We start from the raw sequence: 17,423 nt of genomic DNA, 5'->3' as shown, positions 1-17,423 counted from the left end.
TACGTTTTAAAAACCTCTTTTCTTAGGAGGATGAGAAGAGCAGCAAGAAGAAGCATAAAAAGGACAAGAAAAAGGAGAAAGATGAGACCGGAACAGAAGATGACAAAGAGAGGAAAAAGAAGAAATCTCGGACCAAGAAAATGGATGACTTGGAGGATTTCTTGGCTGGAGGGGAGGGGTCAGCAAATAGAGAGGGCGGAGACTATGAAGAACTCTAGATCCCAGGTCATCCTTATTTTTGGACCTTGACTCTATAGAGATGCGGAACCCAAGTTGTCATTTGAAACTTGTTTGGTTCCTAGAACCAGATTAATTTGTGCACAAGCAGCATCCGCAAGCCATACCCATGGTTCATGGTCACCCATTCCCAGGCAAAAATCTAGACTCTGCTGGGGCTGTATGATGCGTTAATATTATTTCCCATGAGCACTATCACACATTGTCTTTGAATGTGAAGAGATGAGAAACTAGGTTGAAGATACAATCTTGTTACCATCAACCTTTGAGGAGAAAAAGGAAGGAGATGACTGACACTCACTGTGGTGTGATACAAACTATATGATCACTACTGGGTATGGTAATTAGTAGAGCCACTAAGGAAAGATTTGACTTTTAACTTAATAAAATGTGTGTTTGCTTACTATTTTATTTGAACTTTTTAAATGATGCTCTCCTGAAGTGAACCACTCCAAATGGGCTTGGCAGGGCTAACATTTTTGTCTGGATGTCCTCTATTTGGTGATGGTGATGGCAAAGTGATGGTTGCTTGACAGTGTTGATATTACATAGTGGAGGATATACATGCTTGATGGTCATATTTCACATATTGAAGATTGTCCTCTTACTTTGATCCACTGGTTTTGTTTCTCCGACTCAGTGATGTAATGGTTGTTGAAAGTTTTGCTGCTTTAATTGACTTTTTCTAATTTTGACAATGTACTATCTCACTCCATTTGATAATTTACTCTCCTCCACTCCCACAATGGAACAGGTCCCCCAATGCACCATTTTACAGTGACTGTAGTTTTCAGTTTGTCTGCATCCCAAATTGGCACCTTATTCCCTATGCACTATATAGGGTGCTATTTGGGATGTAGCCTTTGTCACCTTTTCTACCGCCTCAGTACACATTTCAGTGTGTTTTAATTAGATGCCTTAAAAGGAAGTGACATACAACACACATACATGTCTGCAATCCTTATCAACCATGTGTCAAGTGTTCTTACGGGAAGTCAAGACTGTAATGCATCAGAACTGACAGGTTGTAGCTTCAGACAGATGTGATATGTCTGGTGCCTTCTGTTGGTGAACTGTAATGTTTCATATACTGTCTTTTTTTGTTTGTTGCTGAAGCCAGTACCAAAATCTTGGCAGCACACCAGACAATATATGTCAACATTTGCTTTTAGATAATAATCTTGATTTATGTTGTTATGGGACTCATACCAGTTTAGAAATGAATGATTGCTAAAGTCATAAACTGCTTACACAATAAGGTAACTTAAATATTGAACTGCTAGTATATATATAGTCTTTCTCAATCTTTTGCTGCATTCCAAGGCTCCTACTGTTCTTGTGTTAACTTTACATAACCGTTATCATGTCTGTCTCATGAGGTTCCATGAACTTTACCTGTGTTTCAGATGTCCATTTGAAATACAATTACTTGCAATAGCTGTAGTTCTTGGAGATATTTCAATGGCAGCCTACTAACATTGAATGCAGCTATTTTTGGACTGAAACTTGTCGACAACTATAGTGCTTCATTAATACTACTCTCATCAATGGTATTTATTTATCACGGTCATATTTTCCTGACGAGGAAATACAAATGGGATTGATTAATGCGTACGATGTGGTTGATTGTCATCTGGTTTGACTTAAACATAAGGTTTATATTGCCCGCTCCCAATGTATACATACATATGTCCCATGTGTTAGTGTGCTAAAGCAGGTTGACTAGTTGCATCACCAAAATTTGTATGTAATTGCATCACTGCAGATAAAAGCAGTCATTGCAATCTGTTTACATTGCAACGATACCATGCTATTCTGTAATGATGACAGACACCCATCAATTTCATTCAAAGCAGCATGAATTCATATCAGACAAGAAAATAAATGCAGGTGGTATTCGGGAATGATATACAGTACATGAAGCTTTTATTTCGACAATATTACAAGGTATGTTTATTAACTGACGAGACAACAGACTTTTAGATGTATTATATACTTGTCACGTTAGATTACATTCGATGGTTTAAAATGTAAAAATGTATCTTTCAAAATTTTAAACTATGCATTAATCTAAAGTACTGCTGCATTGTCTATTGTTGTCATTCAATGGGTGGTTCATGAGGCAAAAATAATGCTAAGAGCAAATTTCCAATTGGCGCATGAGGCTTATGTTGTACAATAAGAAAATAATGTATAGAAAGGTCGATTGATATTTATTTTCATCCCATGAAATGTTTCCATATTTTCACTGGATGTGAACCTGTGTTTGGCTCGTCCTAATAAATGCAAACGTATTTCTTCATAGATGGCATTTAACTTTTTTTCCCATTATGAAAATCATGAAAGCTACGACAAACTATTGGTTTAGATTCTTTTCACTTAGCTCTTGTAACCACCAGGAGGACTAATACCTTTCCTTGAGGTACAGTACTTCAGTTTGTGTAACTGTAAAAAGCTGTAATGGCTGTCTCGTTTTGTAGCATAGAATTGAAAACCCCTTAAGCATTTGGTGTGTCCTTTGGCAATGTCCATCATTCCAGCTCAGTTATCTCTTCTTCAGTATGTGGATTATTTTGTGCCAGATCTGAGATCATAGTGATGTTCATGTATACTCCCATCTCCTTCTGAATTAAGAAATACCAGGTGTATGTTATAGCTGTTGAATAACAGTAGCTACATGGCAATTGCTATTCTGTTTCAGGAATTAAATGTTTTAATGTCATACTTTACCTTGTTTTGGTCTTTTCCTGTTGTTTGGAGAGAAAGCGTTGAAGTTAGTTACTTAAAATGTTATGGACCAGTATTTGTCAATGGAAGAGCAGTACTTTATGGATGCATTTGGGCTCATTGCATGATTGGAGGTTGTAAGGACTTACTTTTTAAGTAACAGTAAGAAAAGATGATCGCCATGGGGAGCAGAGGCATCAGAATCCAGCGAAGAATGTCCCAAACGTAGGAACCTGAGACCGAAGCGAGTAGAGGAGATACAAATTAAGTCAAAAGTTCTCTACAGTGCATTCGGAAAGTATTCAGACCACATGACCATTTTTCCACATTTTGTTACGTTAGACTTATTCCAAAAATGTATTAAATAAAACATTTTCCTCATCAATCAAAGTGAAAACAGGTTTTTAGACATGTTTGCTAATTTATTAAAAATTAAAAACGGAAATACCTTATTTACAAAAGTATTCAGACCCTTTGCTATAAGACTCGAAATTGAGCTCAGATGCATCCGTTTTCCATTGATCATCCTTGAGATGTTTTCAACTTCATTGGAGGCCACCTGTGGTAAATTACATTGACTGGACATGATTTGGAAAGGCACACACCTGTCTATATAAGGTCCCACAGTTGACAGTGCAAGTCCGAGCAAAAACCAAGCCATGAGGTCGAAGGAATTATCCGTACAGCTCCGAGACAGGATTGTGTCGAGCCACAGATCTGAGGAAGGGTACTAAACAATGTCTGCAGCATTGAAGGAACCACCCAGACTCTTCCTAAAGCTGGCCGCCCAGCCAATCGGGGGAGAAGGGCCTTGTTCAGGGAGGTGACCAAGAACCCGATGGTCACTCTGACCAAGCTCCAGAGTTCCTCTGTGGAGATGGGAGAAACATCCAGAAGGACAACCATATCTGCAGCACTCCACCAATCGGGCCTTTATGGTAGAGTGGCCAGACGGAAGCCAATCCTCAGTAAAAAGGCACATGACAGCCCACTTGGTGTTTGCCAAAAGACACCTAAAGGACTCAAGACACCCAGAGAAACAAGATTATCTGGTCTGATGAAACCAAGATGGAACTCTTTGGCCTGAATGCCAAGCGCCACGTCTGGAGGAAACCTGGCACCATCCCTATGGTGAAGCATGGTGGTGGCAGCATAATGCTGTGGGGATGTTCTTTAGCGGTAGGGACTGGGAGACTAGTCAGGATCAAGGGAAAAATGAACGGAGCGATGAACATCTGCTCCAGAGCACTCAGGACCTCAAACTGGGCGACGGTTCACCTTCCAACAGGACAATGACCCTAAGCACACAGCCAAGTCATCTCAGGAGTGGCTACGGAACAGGTCTCTGAATGTCCTTGAGTGGCCCAGCCAGAGCCCGGACTTGAACCCGCTCGAACATCTCTGGAGAGACCTGAAAATAGCTGTGCAGCGACGCTCCTCATACAACCTGACAGAGCTGGAGAGGATCTTCAAATAAGAATGTGAGAAACTCTCAAAATTCAGGTGTACCAAGCTTGTGGCGTCATACCCAAGAAGACTCAAGGCTGTAATCGCTGCCAAAGATGCTTCAACAAAGTACTGAGTAAAGGCTCTGAATACTTATTTAAATGTGTTATTTCCGTTTTTTTTATTTAAGAAATTTTCAAAAATCTTGAAACCTGGTTTTGCTTTGTCATTATGGGGTATTGTGTTGATTGGTGAAAGAAAAAATGTGGAAAAAGTCAAAGGATCTGAATACTTTCCGAAGGCACTGTCTACACAGAAAAATCAGAGAGGACTATTTACAGCAGAGCACATGTAATCCAAGACCTTGTGATGGACTGAGGTTGGATAGCAATTAAGCTAGCAGGCCTATCAGTGTCGGTACCTGAGGCTACATTTCAGGGTTCTCGCTTCTTCACTCATGGTTACTTTGACTTACATCAAGACATCATCTGCCAATGTCTGTCTGTGCACAGTCAAGGACAAGGACAGTATCACACTTACTGCTGTAGAAGTACTCCTCAGCCAGTTTGATGATGGTTTTATTGCTGCTCAGCACACCGCACCAATACATTCCCTCTCCCTGGGCCAGGCCCAGGACATCCACAATGAAGGAGTCAACACCCTGAGTCACCTTCAGCCTTCCTGCATCCAAAGACTGGCTCTCCCTGCTGAAGCTGAAGCCTGAACAGCACTGTGGGGACGTCTCCTTACACCACACCCTGGGGAGGTCCTCATCCTTTAGATCATAAGGACAGGTCAGTCTCTGCACACCATCACATATGCCTGTGAAATATAATTATAGATTAATATTACAAAACTTAGACTCATATTAGAAAAATCCGAATACCTACACTCCCCTCCATGTGTACTGTATTTGGACAGTGAAGCTAAAATAATACATTTGTCTCTATACTCCATCATTTTGGATTTTTGATTAAATGTTTCATATGAAGTGACAGTAAAGAATGTCATCTTTAATTTGAGGGTATTTTTATACGTGTATTTTTGACCATTTAGAGATGAAAACACTATCTAGTCCACCCATGAGAAGACAAAATTCATGTATAGTGTATTAAAGTAGTTAAAAGTGTAGTATTTGTTCCAATATCCTAGCACACAATGACTACATCAAGCTTGTGACTCAACACACTCATTGGATGCATTTGCAGTGTGTTTTGGTTGTTTCTTATATTTTTCTTTTCCAATAGGAAATTAATGGTAAATAATGACTTGAGTAATTTTATTTCTGGGAGTAGATAAGGTGTTTCTAAATAGTTTTAAGTTAAATCCTGATAATGCCACGATTGAGGAAAATCATGAATAAATCATGATTATTGATAAAGTTACAGAGGGGTAAATCAATTTGAATTCAATCACTTTTTGACAGCAACCCTTTTTGTTTTGAATGAAACCTTCCATATATATACATGTATGTATATGTGTGTAACCGTTATTTATCTAGGCAAGTCAGTTAAAAGCAAATTCTTATTTACAATGACGGCCTACCCCAGCCAAACCCTAACCCGGACAAGGCTGGGCCAATTGTGCGCCGCCCTATGGGACTCCCAATCACGGCCAGTTGTGATACAGTCTAGAATCATACCAGGGTCTGTAGTGACGCTTCTAGCACTGAGATGCAGTGCTTTAGACCACTGCGCCACTCGGGAGCCCGAATGCAAGGTGCCATATTTGTCTATTTATAGAAGTGTTTGGAAAGTGGACTTGAATACCAAAACATTTTTGGACCAGAATTCTTTTACCTGAATGCCAAAACATTCACGAGATAAAGGTGATCAAAATGTACTTATTTTCCATACCTCACCATACAATGAGACATCCATGTTTTCATCACTGGAAATGACAAATGGTTGAGATTTATATACTTTAAAAGATTACAAACACGGTTGTCACACTAATTTAATTATTTCTTTAACGTTTTTTAATAGAAAATTATTTAAAATGCATAAATTCCACATCAAAATATACATATTCGCATATGTTGTAGCTGAGACCCAATTTTATATTATCGTAGGTTTTTGTATTGTGTCTGCCATCGGTTGAGACACAACATGCTTTTGAATACAGAGTGGGTGTCCTTTCAATCATAGAAATAGCTGGTAAGGTAATAGCTTGACCACTATTAGTGAATTTGTCCAAATACTTGTGACATATGAAACATTTGATCTCAAATCCAAAATTCTGGAGTGTAGGGCAACATTTTAAAATGTTACTTCACTGTCCAAATACATACAGAGGGGAGTGTATATGATATGTTGATGAAAGAATTCCACTGACCAACCTATACGTTACATACAATACATGACCAAGAGTATGTGGATAACTGCTTGTCGAACATCTCATTCTAAAATCATGGACATTCATATGGAGTTGGTCCCCCCTTTACTGCAATAACAGCCTCCACTCTTCTGGGAAGGCTTTACACTAGATGTTGGAACATTGTAGCGGGGACTTGCTTCCATTCAGCCACAAGTGCATTAGTGAGGTTGGGCAATTAGGCCTGGCTCGCAGTCGGCGCTCCAATTCATCCTAAGTTGTTAGATGGGGTTGAGGTCAGGGCTCTGTGCAGGCTAGTCAAGTTCTTCCACACCGATCTCGACAAATCATTTCTGTATGGGCCTTGCCTTGTGCATGGGGCATTGTCATGCTGAAACAGGACATGGCCTTCACCAAACTGTTGCCACAAAGTTGTAAGCACAGAATCGTCTAGAATGTCATTGTATGCTGTAGCGTTAATATTTCCCTTCACTGCAACTAAAGGGCCTAGCCCAAACCATGAAGAACAGCCCCAGACCATTATTCCACATCCACCAAACTTTACAGTTATCACTATGCATTCGGGCAGATAGCGTTCTCCTGGCATCCGCCAAACCCAGATTCGTCTGTCTGACTGCCAGATGGTGAAGCGTGATTCATCACTCCAGAGAACGCGTTTCCACTGCTTCAGAGTCCAATGGTGGCGAGCTTTACACCACTGTAGCCGACGCATGGCATTGCGCATGGTGATCTTAGGCTTGTGTGCGGCTGCTCAGCCATGGAAACCCATTTCATGAAGCTCCCGACGAACAGTTTTTATGCTGATGTTGCTGCCAGAGGCAGTTTGGAACTCGGGAGTGAGTGCACTTCAGCACATGGTGGTCCTGTTCTGTGAGCTTGTGTGGCCTACCACTTTGTGGCTGAGCCGATGTTGCTCCTAGTCATTTCCACTTCACAATAACAGCACTTACAGTGGACCAGGGCAGCTCTAGTAGGGCAAACTTGTTGGAAAGGTGGCATTCTATGACAGTGCAACATTGAAAGTCACTGAGCTCTTCAGTAAGGCCATTATTCTGCCAATGTTTGTCTATGGAGATTGCATGGTTGAGTGCTCAATTTTATACACCTGTCAGCGACGGGTGTGGCTGAAATACCCAAAGCCACTCATTTGAAGGGTTGTCCACATACTTTTGTATATATAGTGAATCTATCAAGACAAAAGTTTCCAGAAAAGTTTTTAATTTCCTGTCTCAAATATCACAACCAACCATGTAGCATGTGTCAAGCGCAGAGGATTTTTTTGTACAATGTATCTTGTTATTCAGCCCAAATTGTTTCATGAAGTAAAATGTTGAATTGTTCTTTGAATCATTTGGAGTAAATTACACTGACAATTTAATCTATGATTTTCTCATCTCCATTTTGCAGTGGTGGAAAAAGTACCCAATTGTCATACTTGAGTAAAAGTAAAGATACCTTAAGAGAAAATGACTCAAGTAAATCATATTTACCCAGTAAAACCCTACTTGAGTAAGTCTAAAAGTATTTGGTTTTAAATATACTTAAGTATCAAAAGTATAAATAATTTCAAATTCCTTATATTGAGCAAACCAGACCGCACCATTTTCTTGTTTTTTTTTATTTACGGATAGCCAAGGGCATGCTGCAACCCTCAGACATAATTTACAAATGAAGCATGTATTTAGTGAGTCTGCCAGATCAGAGGCAGTAGGGATAACCAGCGATGTTCTCTTGATAATTGTGTGAATTAGACCATTTTCCTATCCTGCTAAGCATTCAAAATGTAACTTTTGGGTGTCAGGGAAAATGTATGGAGTAAAAAGTACGTCATTTTCTTTAGGAATGTAGTGAAGTAAAAGTATAAAGTTGTAAAAAAATATAAATAGTAAAGTACAGATACCCCAAAAAACGACCTAAGTAGTACTTTCAAGTATTTTTACTTAAGTACTTTACATCACCGCCATTTTGACAGATGAGTTGTAACTTTGTAACAAACACTTACAAAGAATTGCGAATACTATGAAATGTATATATTATGAAATGTTTTGACTTGACTCATTCCATTATTGAAAAGCAGTTCAGTCAAATCAATAATCCCTCTGTAATCCATGTTTTTGTTGCTATGCCTTCATTTAGTTTACATTACTGAAAATGTCCATTTGAACTCCATCATTGGTCAGATTAAAGATGGCAATATGCAAAATAAATACATAGTCATAAGCTATTTACTATGAAGTGCAGGCAACATACAAATGTACATGGCACACAGATGTGGTCCTTACCAGCAAGCCAGAAAACCAATGTAGTCAGTCGAAGCATTTTTGTTGCTGAATGTTGCTGGAGTCAAAATATGAAGTAAAACACAGAAGAAAGTATGTCAGGCTCTGCTATGGAAGATGTCAGGAAATGGCCAACCACAGTAGTCTTGCCTAATATAGAGAGAACTGTTTTTTCTTTCTTTTTTGCATAGTTAGGTTGACTTGTGATTTTTTTTTAAAGGCAAACAGATAGGCTCAGTATGCAGCAAGGTTATTATACACTGAACAAAAATATAAACGCAACAATCCGTAATCTATGGATTTCACATGACTGTTGGTCACAGATTTGTTTTATTTGTATTATTTCACCTTTTATTAAACAGGTAGGCCAGTTGAGAACAAGTTCTCATTTACAACTGCGACCTGGCCAAGATAAAGCAAAGCAGTGCAATAAAAACAAAAACACAGAGTTACACATAAACAAATGTACAGTCAATAACACAATAGAAAAATATATCTACAGTGTGTGCAAATGCAGAAGAGTAGGGAGGTAAAGGCAATAAATAGGCTACAGAGCCGACATTATTACAATTTAGCATTAACACTGGAGTGATAGATGTAAAGATGATGATGTGCAAGTAGAGATACTGGGGTGCAAAAGAGCAAGAGGATAAATAACAATATGGGGATGAGGTAGTTGGGTGTGCTATTTACAGATTGGCTGTGTACAGGTACAGTGATCGGTAAGCTGATTTGACAGCTGATGCTTAAAGTTAGTGATGGAGATATGAGTCTCCAGCTTCAGTGATTTTTGCAATTCCAGTCATTGGCCGCAGAGAACTGGAAGGAAAGGCGGCCAAAGTAAGTGTTGGCTTTGGGGATGACCAGTGAAATATACCTGCTGGAGTGCGTGCTATGGGGGGGTGTTGCTATGGTGACCAGTGAGCTGAGATAAGCCAGTGGGTTTGGCAATGAATATGTAGTGAGGGCCAGCCAACGAGAGCATACAGGTCACAGTGGTGGGTAGTTTATGGGGCTTTGGTGACAAAACGGATGTCACTGTGATCGACTACATCCAGTTTGCTGAGTAGAGTAGAGTATTTTGTAAATGACATCGCCAAAGTCAAGGATCGGTAGGATAGTCAGTTTTACGAGGATATGTTTGGCAGCATGAGTGAAGGAGGCTTTGTTGCAAAATAGGAAGCCGTCTAACCAGACACCTAGGTATTTGTAGTTGTCCATATATTCTAAGTCAGAACCATCCAGAGTAGTGATGCTAGTAGGGCAGGCTTGGTGCGGGCAACAATCGGTTGAAGAGCATGCATTTCGTTTTACTAGTATTTAAAAGCAGTTGGAGGCCAGGGAAGGAATGTTGTATGGCATTGAAGCTTGTTTGGAGGTTTGTTAACAGTGTGCAAAGGAGGGCCAGATGTATACAGAATGGTGTCGTCTGCATAGAGGTGGATCAGAGCATCACCAGCAGCAAGAGCAACATCATTGATAGATACAGAGAAAAGAGTCGGCCCGAGAATTGAACCCTGTGGCTCCCCCATAGAGACTGCCAGAGGTCCGGACAACAGGCCTTCCGATTTGACACACTGAACTCTATCTGAGAAGTAGTTGGTGAACCAGGCAGTCATTTGAGAAACCAAGGCTATTGAGTCTGCCGATAAGAATGAGGTGACAGAATCGAAAGCCTTTGTCAGGTCGATGAAGACGGCTGTACAGTACTGTCTTTTATCGGTGGTGGTTATGATATCGTTTAGGATCTTGAGCGTGGCTGAGGTGCACCCGTGACCAGCTCAGAAACCAGATTGGTAGGGGGTAGCCAGTGGGAAAGCATGGCCAGCTGTCGAAAAATGCTTGTTGAAATTATTGATTGTCGTAGTTTTATTGGTGGTGACAGTGTTTCCTGGCCTCAGCTGGGAGGAGGTGCTCTTATTCTCCATGGACTTTACAGTGTCCCAAAACTGTTGTCTCATGCAGCGTGACACATTTCCTTCACATAGAGTTGATCATGCTGTTGATTGTGGCTTGTGGAATGTTGTCCCACTCCTCTTCAATGGCTGTGTGAAGTTGTTGGATATTGGCAGAAACTGGAACACACTTTCGTACACGTCGATCCATAGCATCCCAAACATGGTCAATGGGTGTCTGGTGATTATGCAGGCCATGAAAGAACTGGTATATTTTCAGCTTCCAGGAATTGCACATGGGGCTGTGGGATGTAAACAAATTTGTGCACCAAATTTGAGAGAAATAAGATTTGTGTGCATATGGAACATTTCTGGTATCTTTTATTTCAGCTCATGAAACATATTTTTGTTCAGTGTAGTTTTGTGTTTTTATGTGAGGCTCTTTTTCTATTACAAATTCACTTTAGCTTCAGTTAGTTTTCAGACCCGATTTGCTAGTTTTTATTTAGTTTTAGTTCAAAATGTGGTTTTCCTGCCTGCAGGTGTCGATAGTTTGCAGGTAGACATATTTGGTGAGCAACGAACGTATTTTGACATTATAACGCTTGCAGAGCTGGTGAATTGTCGGTTAAATTGTCGTTTTCTGGCAGAGAGGAGGTGACGTCATATTCGTCGTCTCCTTAGCCCAGGTAAGTTACTGGTTCAGTACGCAGCCACACAATTAGAAACATATGGCTTATTTAAACCTTTTTCTGAGATCCGGGAAAATAAAAAGAGCTAATGAATCAAACATGCAAATGTGAAATGCATTTTCCGTGTATGTTCATGGCTTGTACTTGAGACTTTTACTTTGATAGCTCGTATTTGGGGCTTTTATTTTTGAAACGTCTATCGTCCAATCTTCTTGCCAGTTTCGCACACTCCCATTGGGTGTTGGCTTATCCAATGAAAAAGAGTGTTGGTGACTTCCTCGCAGTTGTCTGTGTGTGTGGTTGTGAGTGCGTGCAATCCAATCAACAAAATGGTAACTCCATGGAGTATTTGTTTAGCTTTTCAAAACTTCGTATCAGCTTGAAGCATCTGATTATTTAGCTCCAGAGTGTTGTAAAGAAACAGATATTGTCTGGTTGCTGATCCAGGTTACCATGCTAGATTATTAGCTAGTTTGCTAGCTAAATACTGCCAGATGGGCATGTTGGACTGCTGTAATTCCGATTTCACTAGTACTGATCTTGGATTATAGAGTGGTCTTTCTGAGCAATTCTCGTGTTTGATTATTCTCGTGTTTTTTTCCCCCTGCAATTCTTGTGTGTCCGATTACTATTCTGTATCATTTCTGAGCCATAATGAACAGTACAATGCTGATAGTCAGCTTTCTACTGTTCATCATGGTGTGTTTCTCTCTGATGATTGTAGCTTCGTCGAGAGACGAGACTGAGACGGGGGTACCTGTATAGGAAGTCCCAAGAGGACAGGGTGCGGACGATTGAGGAGAAGAAACAAGCTGAAATCTGCTCTTGATGGTGAGGACTGTATGTAATGGAGGAGATTGGTGGGAGGATGAACAATCTAAAAGACCTTGACACTTTTTAAAATGGCAGCGCTAACAAATTACAATTTGGGTACCTGTAAAAGTAATTGACTTTTGTTTTTCCCTACAGACAATCGTCTCATCCCTACTGAGGTTCGCAGAGAAGCTGTACAGTTACAGAAATTGCTGGAGTATGATGATGATGGAGCAGAAGGTTTTTTTCTGCACATCAACATTTAAATGATACCCCATTCCCTATATAGTGCACAACTGTTGACCACCGAGACACTAGGCTCCGGTCAAAAGTATTGAACTATATATTGTATAGGGTACCCTTGGGACGCATCCTCAGTGTTGTCTTGTTTATGATGTTGACAACACATCTCATGGAAAAGCAGCCTTACCACAGTTTCCCATTTAAAAAAATGTGCAAACAGTGACTGAGAGATACTCTGTGTGTGCAGGTGTCAGCTCTCACATGGATGATGAGTATAAATGGGCTGGAGTGGAGGATCCAAAGGTCATGGTCACAACATCAAGAGACCCCAGCTCTCGACTCAAGATGTTTGTCAAGGTATGTTCATTTTATGTCTCAATTCTTATTCAATTTCTATCCTCTGCTCCACCTCTATAACAGAGCATATTGTAACCAGAAAAAATTATTCCCAAAGAAGGAGCTAACAGATAGTATAATAGATTCAGTTTTAAACAAGTAATAATGACTCACCCTCAATTTTTGCTGACGTGCAATGTTTGCTATTGACAGGAGGTGAAGCTGATCTTCCCTGGGGCTCAGCGTATGAACAGGGGAGGTCATGAAATTAAAGCTCTAGTACAAGCCTGTAAAGCCAACAATGTTACAGACCTGGTCATCGTTCATGAGACTAGAGGACAGCCAGGTAAGTCCATCTAGGCGTATAACAATCTTCTTTTTTTTTCAATAAATTTGTATTTATTTATTTCCACACATACAAAACAATATGATCAGAGTTTAAAAGGCAAGTTAAACTTGCCTGCGCAGAAGTGGTTTTAGAAAACGTAGGTTTTCAGAAGGGTCTTGGATGGTTGGAAGTGTTGGGCCAGAGGCCGAGAGGTCGCTGGTTTGGGTCCCTGCGTCGACTGGGTGGGCGATCTTTCGATGTGCCTTTGAGCTGGGTGCTTGACCATGATTGTTCCCGTGGGTTACTCTGGATGGGATTCTTTGCTAAATGACTAAAATGTAATGTATATGTTCACAACAGGTGGATTTTATGTTTTAAAATTCAATAATACTTTTTTTTAACTGAGGGGCTTGCAAAGCACCTCCCGATTTCAAATGTTTAATTAACCAACTATAATAATCTCAAACCATCTATTACCAACACGAAAGGATTATAGCCATAGCCTGGTTCAAGTCTGTTTATGCTCTTTCTAACTCCATTGCTGTCATTGTCAACATGTTTGGCATGACAATTCTATAAGGACTTGATAAGAGAGCTGAAACAGACTGGCACCCAGGTTATCATATCCACGTGTAGCCGATGTGAAATGGCTAGCTAGTTAGCGGTGGTGCGCGCTAGTGGCGTTTCAATCAGTGACGTCACTTGCTCTGAGACCTTGAAGTAGTGGTTCCCCTTGCTCTGCAAGGGCCGCGGCTTTTGTGGAGAGATGGGTAACGATGCTTCGAGGGTGACTGTTGATGTGTGCAGAGCGTCCCTGGTTCGCGCCCAGGTCGGTTCGCGCTATACTGTTACACATGCACATTATATATGCATATACACATACACACTACCGGTCAGAAGTTTTAAAACACCTACTCATTCAAGGCTTTTTCTTTATTTTGACTATTTTCTACATTGTAGAATAATAGTGAAGACATAAACTATGAAATAACACATATGCCAAAAGTGTGCAAAGATGTCATCAAGGCAAAGGGTGGCTATTTGAAGAATATAAAATATATTTTGATTTGTTACACTTTTTTTGGTTACTACATGATTCCATATGTGTTATTTCATAGTTGTGATGTCTTCATTATTATTCTGCAATGTAGAAAATAGTAAAAATAAAGAAAAACCCTTGAATGAGTAGGTGTTCTAAAACTTTTGACCTGTAGTGTATATATTTTTTTGCAGGCTGGAATGCATCAATCTAAGTAAAAACAAGCAGCACTGTAAAAACAATCCAAGCAGCACTGTGATAGGTTTAATCCTGTGTGTATCTGTACCTAACATCCTTAAAGCTTTACTCTGCTTCATATCTACATCACTAAAGTCATATTAATGCTTATACATCTACACACGCCTTTCACACTGTTTCTCTCAACTTTTTAATTGTTATTTCATTAGAATTTTTTAAATTTATGTTTTAACACAAGGCAAAATATCTTTTGTATTTGAAATATTATTTCTCGCTTATAGAAAAAGTTCCAAAGATATCCAAAACCGTATCAAGGGAACTTTAAAATAACTAATTTTATATTGTGTGAACTGTATAGATGGGCTGGTGGTGTGCCACCTACCTTTTGGACCGACTGTGTACTTCACTCTTTACAATGTGGTAATGAGACGTGATGTGCCGGACATTGGAACCATGTCTGAAGCCTACCCCAACCTCATCTTTCACAACTTCTCCTCACAACTTGGCCAGAGGGTGAGAAACTTGGCACTTCACAATTCTCAATAAATGTTTACCCTGGTACTGTTAGTGCATCCAAAAGTTTCTGACACCGACTGTAAGTAAATCTCTCTTCATCAGGTTTCCAATATCCTCAAGTATTTGTTCCCAGTGCCTAAAGAGGACAGCAGACGGGTTATCACATTTGCCAACCAGGAGGATTTTATATCTTTCAGGTGAGTAGAGGGATGCTTTGAAAGAGCTATTTGTGAACATGTACCTAATCTTGGGCAGACAGGTTGACTGTAGACTCCTTCAGGTAGCGGAATGTAGTTACACATTCTTATTTACTTAACTAAGGACCTATTTTTATTGCAGACATCACACTTACAAGAAAACGGACCACAGGAACGTTGAGTTGTCAGAAGTTGGGCCCAGATTTGAAATCAAATGTAAGTACAATGTTTTACCTTTCTCATCATAAGCAACACCATGTTTTTGAACAATGTGTAATTTTGGATTAATTGCAGTTTTACCTTTTCCTGCACTGCTCCCCCTATACATTTAGTGTTGTTTTAAAAAATATATATATATCTTGTGTGTATTGAGAATGCATACCCAAAATTGTAATTGTTATATTATAATCTAGTGATAACTGTTTTTCTGTCTGTAGTGTACATGATCAAGCTTGGTACCCTAGAAAATGAGGCTACAGTGGACCTTGAATGGCGCCACCACTCACATACACACACTGCCAAAAAGAGGAAGTTTCTCAGCATGGAGTAAGATTAGCCACGTCTCAGTGTGCCCCTCTCATTGACAGGCCATGGCCAAAGCAGCCTAACCTCATAGTAGTCTAATGTGTTTTCAGTTTTACACACCATACCTCAGATTTGTATTTCATGGAAATATGGCATCAGACATTGAATAATTTCATTGAAACAGACTCTACCAGAGAAGTTATGTGTACTACGATTTTCCTAACTAACTCCAAATTTGACTATTTTCCATGAAATTAACAGAACTAAAGAAAAAAATATTCTTCATAACAAGGCTATTGTTGGCTTTGCTATATGTCTGATGTTTTAGTTATTTACCTATTTTCCAGGGGGCTACAAAAACACTCAATACTTTTTTTTAAATGGCTAAAATTGACATTTTTCCTTTATCAACCTCACAATATTATAGACGTAGAATTTTGTACTACATTTACACTGTATCTGAGGTAGTGACTTGCCCAGAGATGAACAATATGTCAAAATAAAAACAGTTCCTGGTTTTAACCTTGTTTTTCCTTGCTCTTATGATACATACCACATTACTGTTGTTAATTTGAATCATACATACAATCTGAACATTTGCCGTATCACAGGATGCGTTGGTGGTCGGTGCCGTTTGAGGATGTTTATTTTTTATGAGCATGACCTTATTTCTATTACAGCATGTAGGATGACTGTCATTCATATTCCATTCACCCACTTCAATATAACAGGTTTAGGCTACTACATGATACTAGATTTTTCCCTATGCGGTTCCTTCAACCTAGCCTATGAATGAAAGTTTGCAACGTAGGTACACACCGATATAGGGTGTAATCATTAGTCCAACAGTTGCAAATTAGTTTTTATTGGACAAATTCAGATATGATTATCCCCGTTCCATTTGCTTCTGTTAAAGAAACATTTTAACAGAATTGGTGGAATGAATACACCCCTGATCAAACACAAACGGTTAACTCTCATAGCCACATATAAACACCTCATTGTATACCTTCTTGCATCTACGCACTCTCTTCTTACCTTTTCCCTTCACTTGTGGACTAAAGTGCACAACACATCAGCTGTCCATGAACAGGCGAAAAAACCTTTCCAAGCATAAACCTTCATATCATAAACGCTACACACAGCCTACATCGTTGTCACCATATTAGCTAAAGCAATGTCAAGGTTAACATAGTTAATAGATATAGCGTGTTAGTAAACCCGCTACAATCATGCAGCACAGTGTACAGATAGTAAGCAGTTTAGCAGGAACACCGGTGGCAATACATTAGTAAAACCAAAAGCTTACCATGGAAGAGTTCCAATGTTGGATAGTCATAGCCAGCTAGCTAACATAGCGTCCCGCTGTTTGAGCCAGGTGTTTGAGTAGGCTAAATTATCCAGCTAAGTAAGTGAAAGTGAAAAACATTTTGAAATATAGCTATCTCTCTTGCTCCTTCATGTTTGAAGTTATTCATTTGTTCAAAACTGTTCAACTATTGTCGTTGTCTTTGAGTCATCCCGGGGTAAAAACACTTTAAAAATCCATTACGTACCTTTGACGAAGGGAAAGGACATCAGAAGATCTTCTAGTTTCAGTTACAGCACAATAAAAATT

General features: G+C 39.6%; 2 protein-coding genes across 7 annotated transcripts in view; both read left to right on the top strand.

The window, feature by feature from the left end:
* LOC109882492 (rab-like protein 6) overlaps nucleotides 1-2,964 on the top strand; it is a 29,091-nt gene extending 26,127 nt beyond the window's left edge. For 2 of the 4 annotated variants that reach the window (XM_020474614.2, XM_031805710.1), the window contains one exon: nucleotides 27-2,788. In XM_020474614.2, the coding sequence (XP_020330203.1) occupies nucleotides 27-218 (192 nt within the window). In that variant the 3' untranslated portion in view covers nucleotides 219-2,788. Of the gene's footprint in view, nucleotides 1-26 lie in introns of all 4 variants that reach the window. The other 2 variants (XM_031805704.1, XM_020474606.2) reach the window with 2 other exon arrangements.
* An 8,852-nt stretch (nucleotides 2,965-11,816) lies between these two features.
* LOC109882508 (U3 small nucleolar ribonucleoprotein protein IMP4-like) lies at nucleotides 11,817-16,327 on the top strand. 3 transcript variants are annotated; one of them, XM_031805731.1, is made up of 9 exons: nucleotides 11,817-11,942; nucleotides 12,335-12,441; nucleotides 12,580-12,602; nucleotides 12,914-13,023; nucleotides 13,216-13,348; nucleotides 14,926-15,080; nucleotides 15,186-15,280; nucleotides 15,423-15,496; nucleotides 15,718-16,327. In XM_031805731.1, the coding sequence occupies exons 4-9, from the start codon at nucleotides 12,928-12,930 to the stop codon at nucleotides 15,828-15,830; spliced, it is 666 nt and encodes a 221-aa protein (XP_031661591.1). In that variant the 5' UTR covers nucleotides 11,817-11,942; nucleotides 12,335-12,441; nucleotides 12,580-12,602; nucleotides 12,914-12,927; the 3' UTR covers nucleotides 15,831-16,327. The 3 variants fall into 3 exon arrangements, with proteins under 3 accessions (XP_031661591.1, XP_020330211.1, XP_031661600.1); XM_020474622.2 differs by having other exon boundaries at nucleotides 12,580-12,663; XM_031805740.1 differs by having other exon boundaries at nucleotides 12,335-13,023.
* The last annotated feature ends 1,096 nt before the right edge of the window (nucleotides 16,328-17,423 follow it).

Source organism: Oncorhynchus kisutch, linkage group LG3, assembly GCF_002021735.2.
Source record: "Oncorhynchus kisutch isolate 150728-3 linkage group LG3, Okis_V2, whole genome shotgun sequence".
Classification (NCBI taxonomy): domain Eukaryota; kingdom Metazoa; phylum Chordata; class Actinopteri; order Salmoniformes; family Salmonidae; genus Oncorhynchus; species Oncorhynchus kisutch.
Note: the sequence above shows the minus strand (reverse complement) of the source record. Positions and strands in the feature narration are given on the sequence as shown.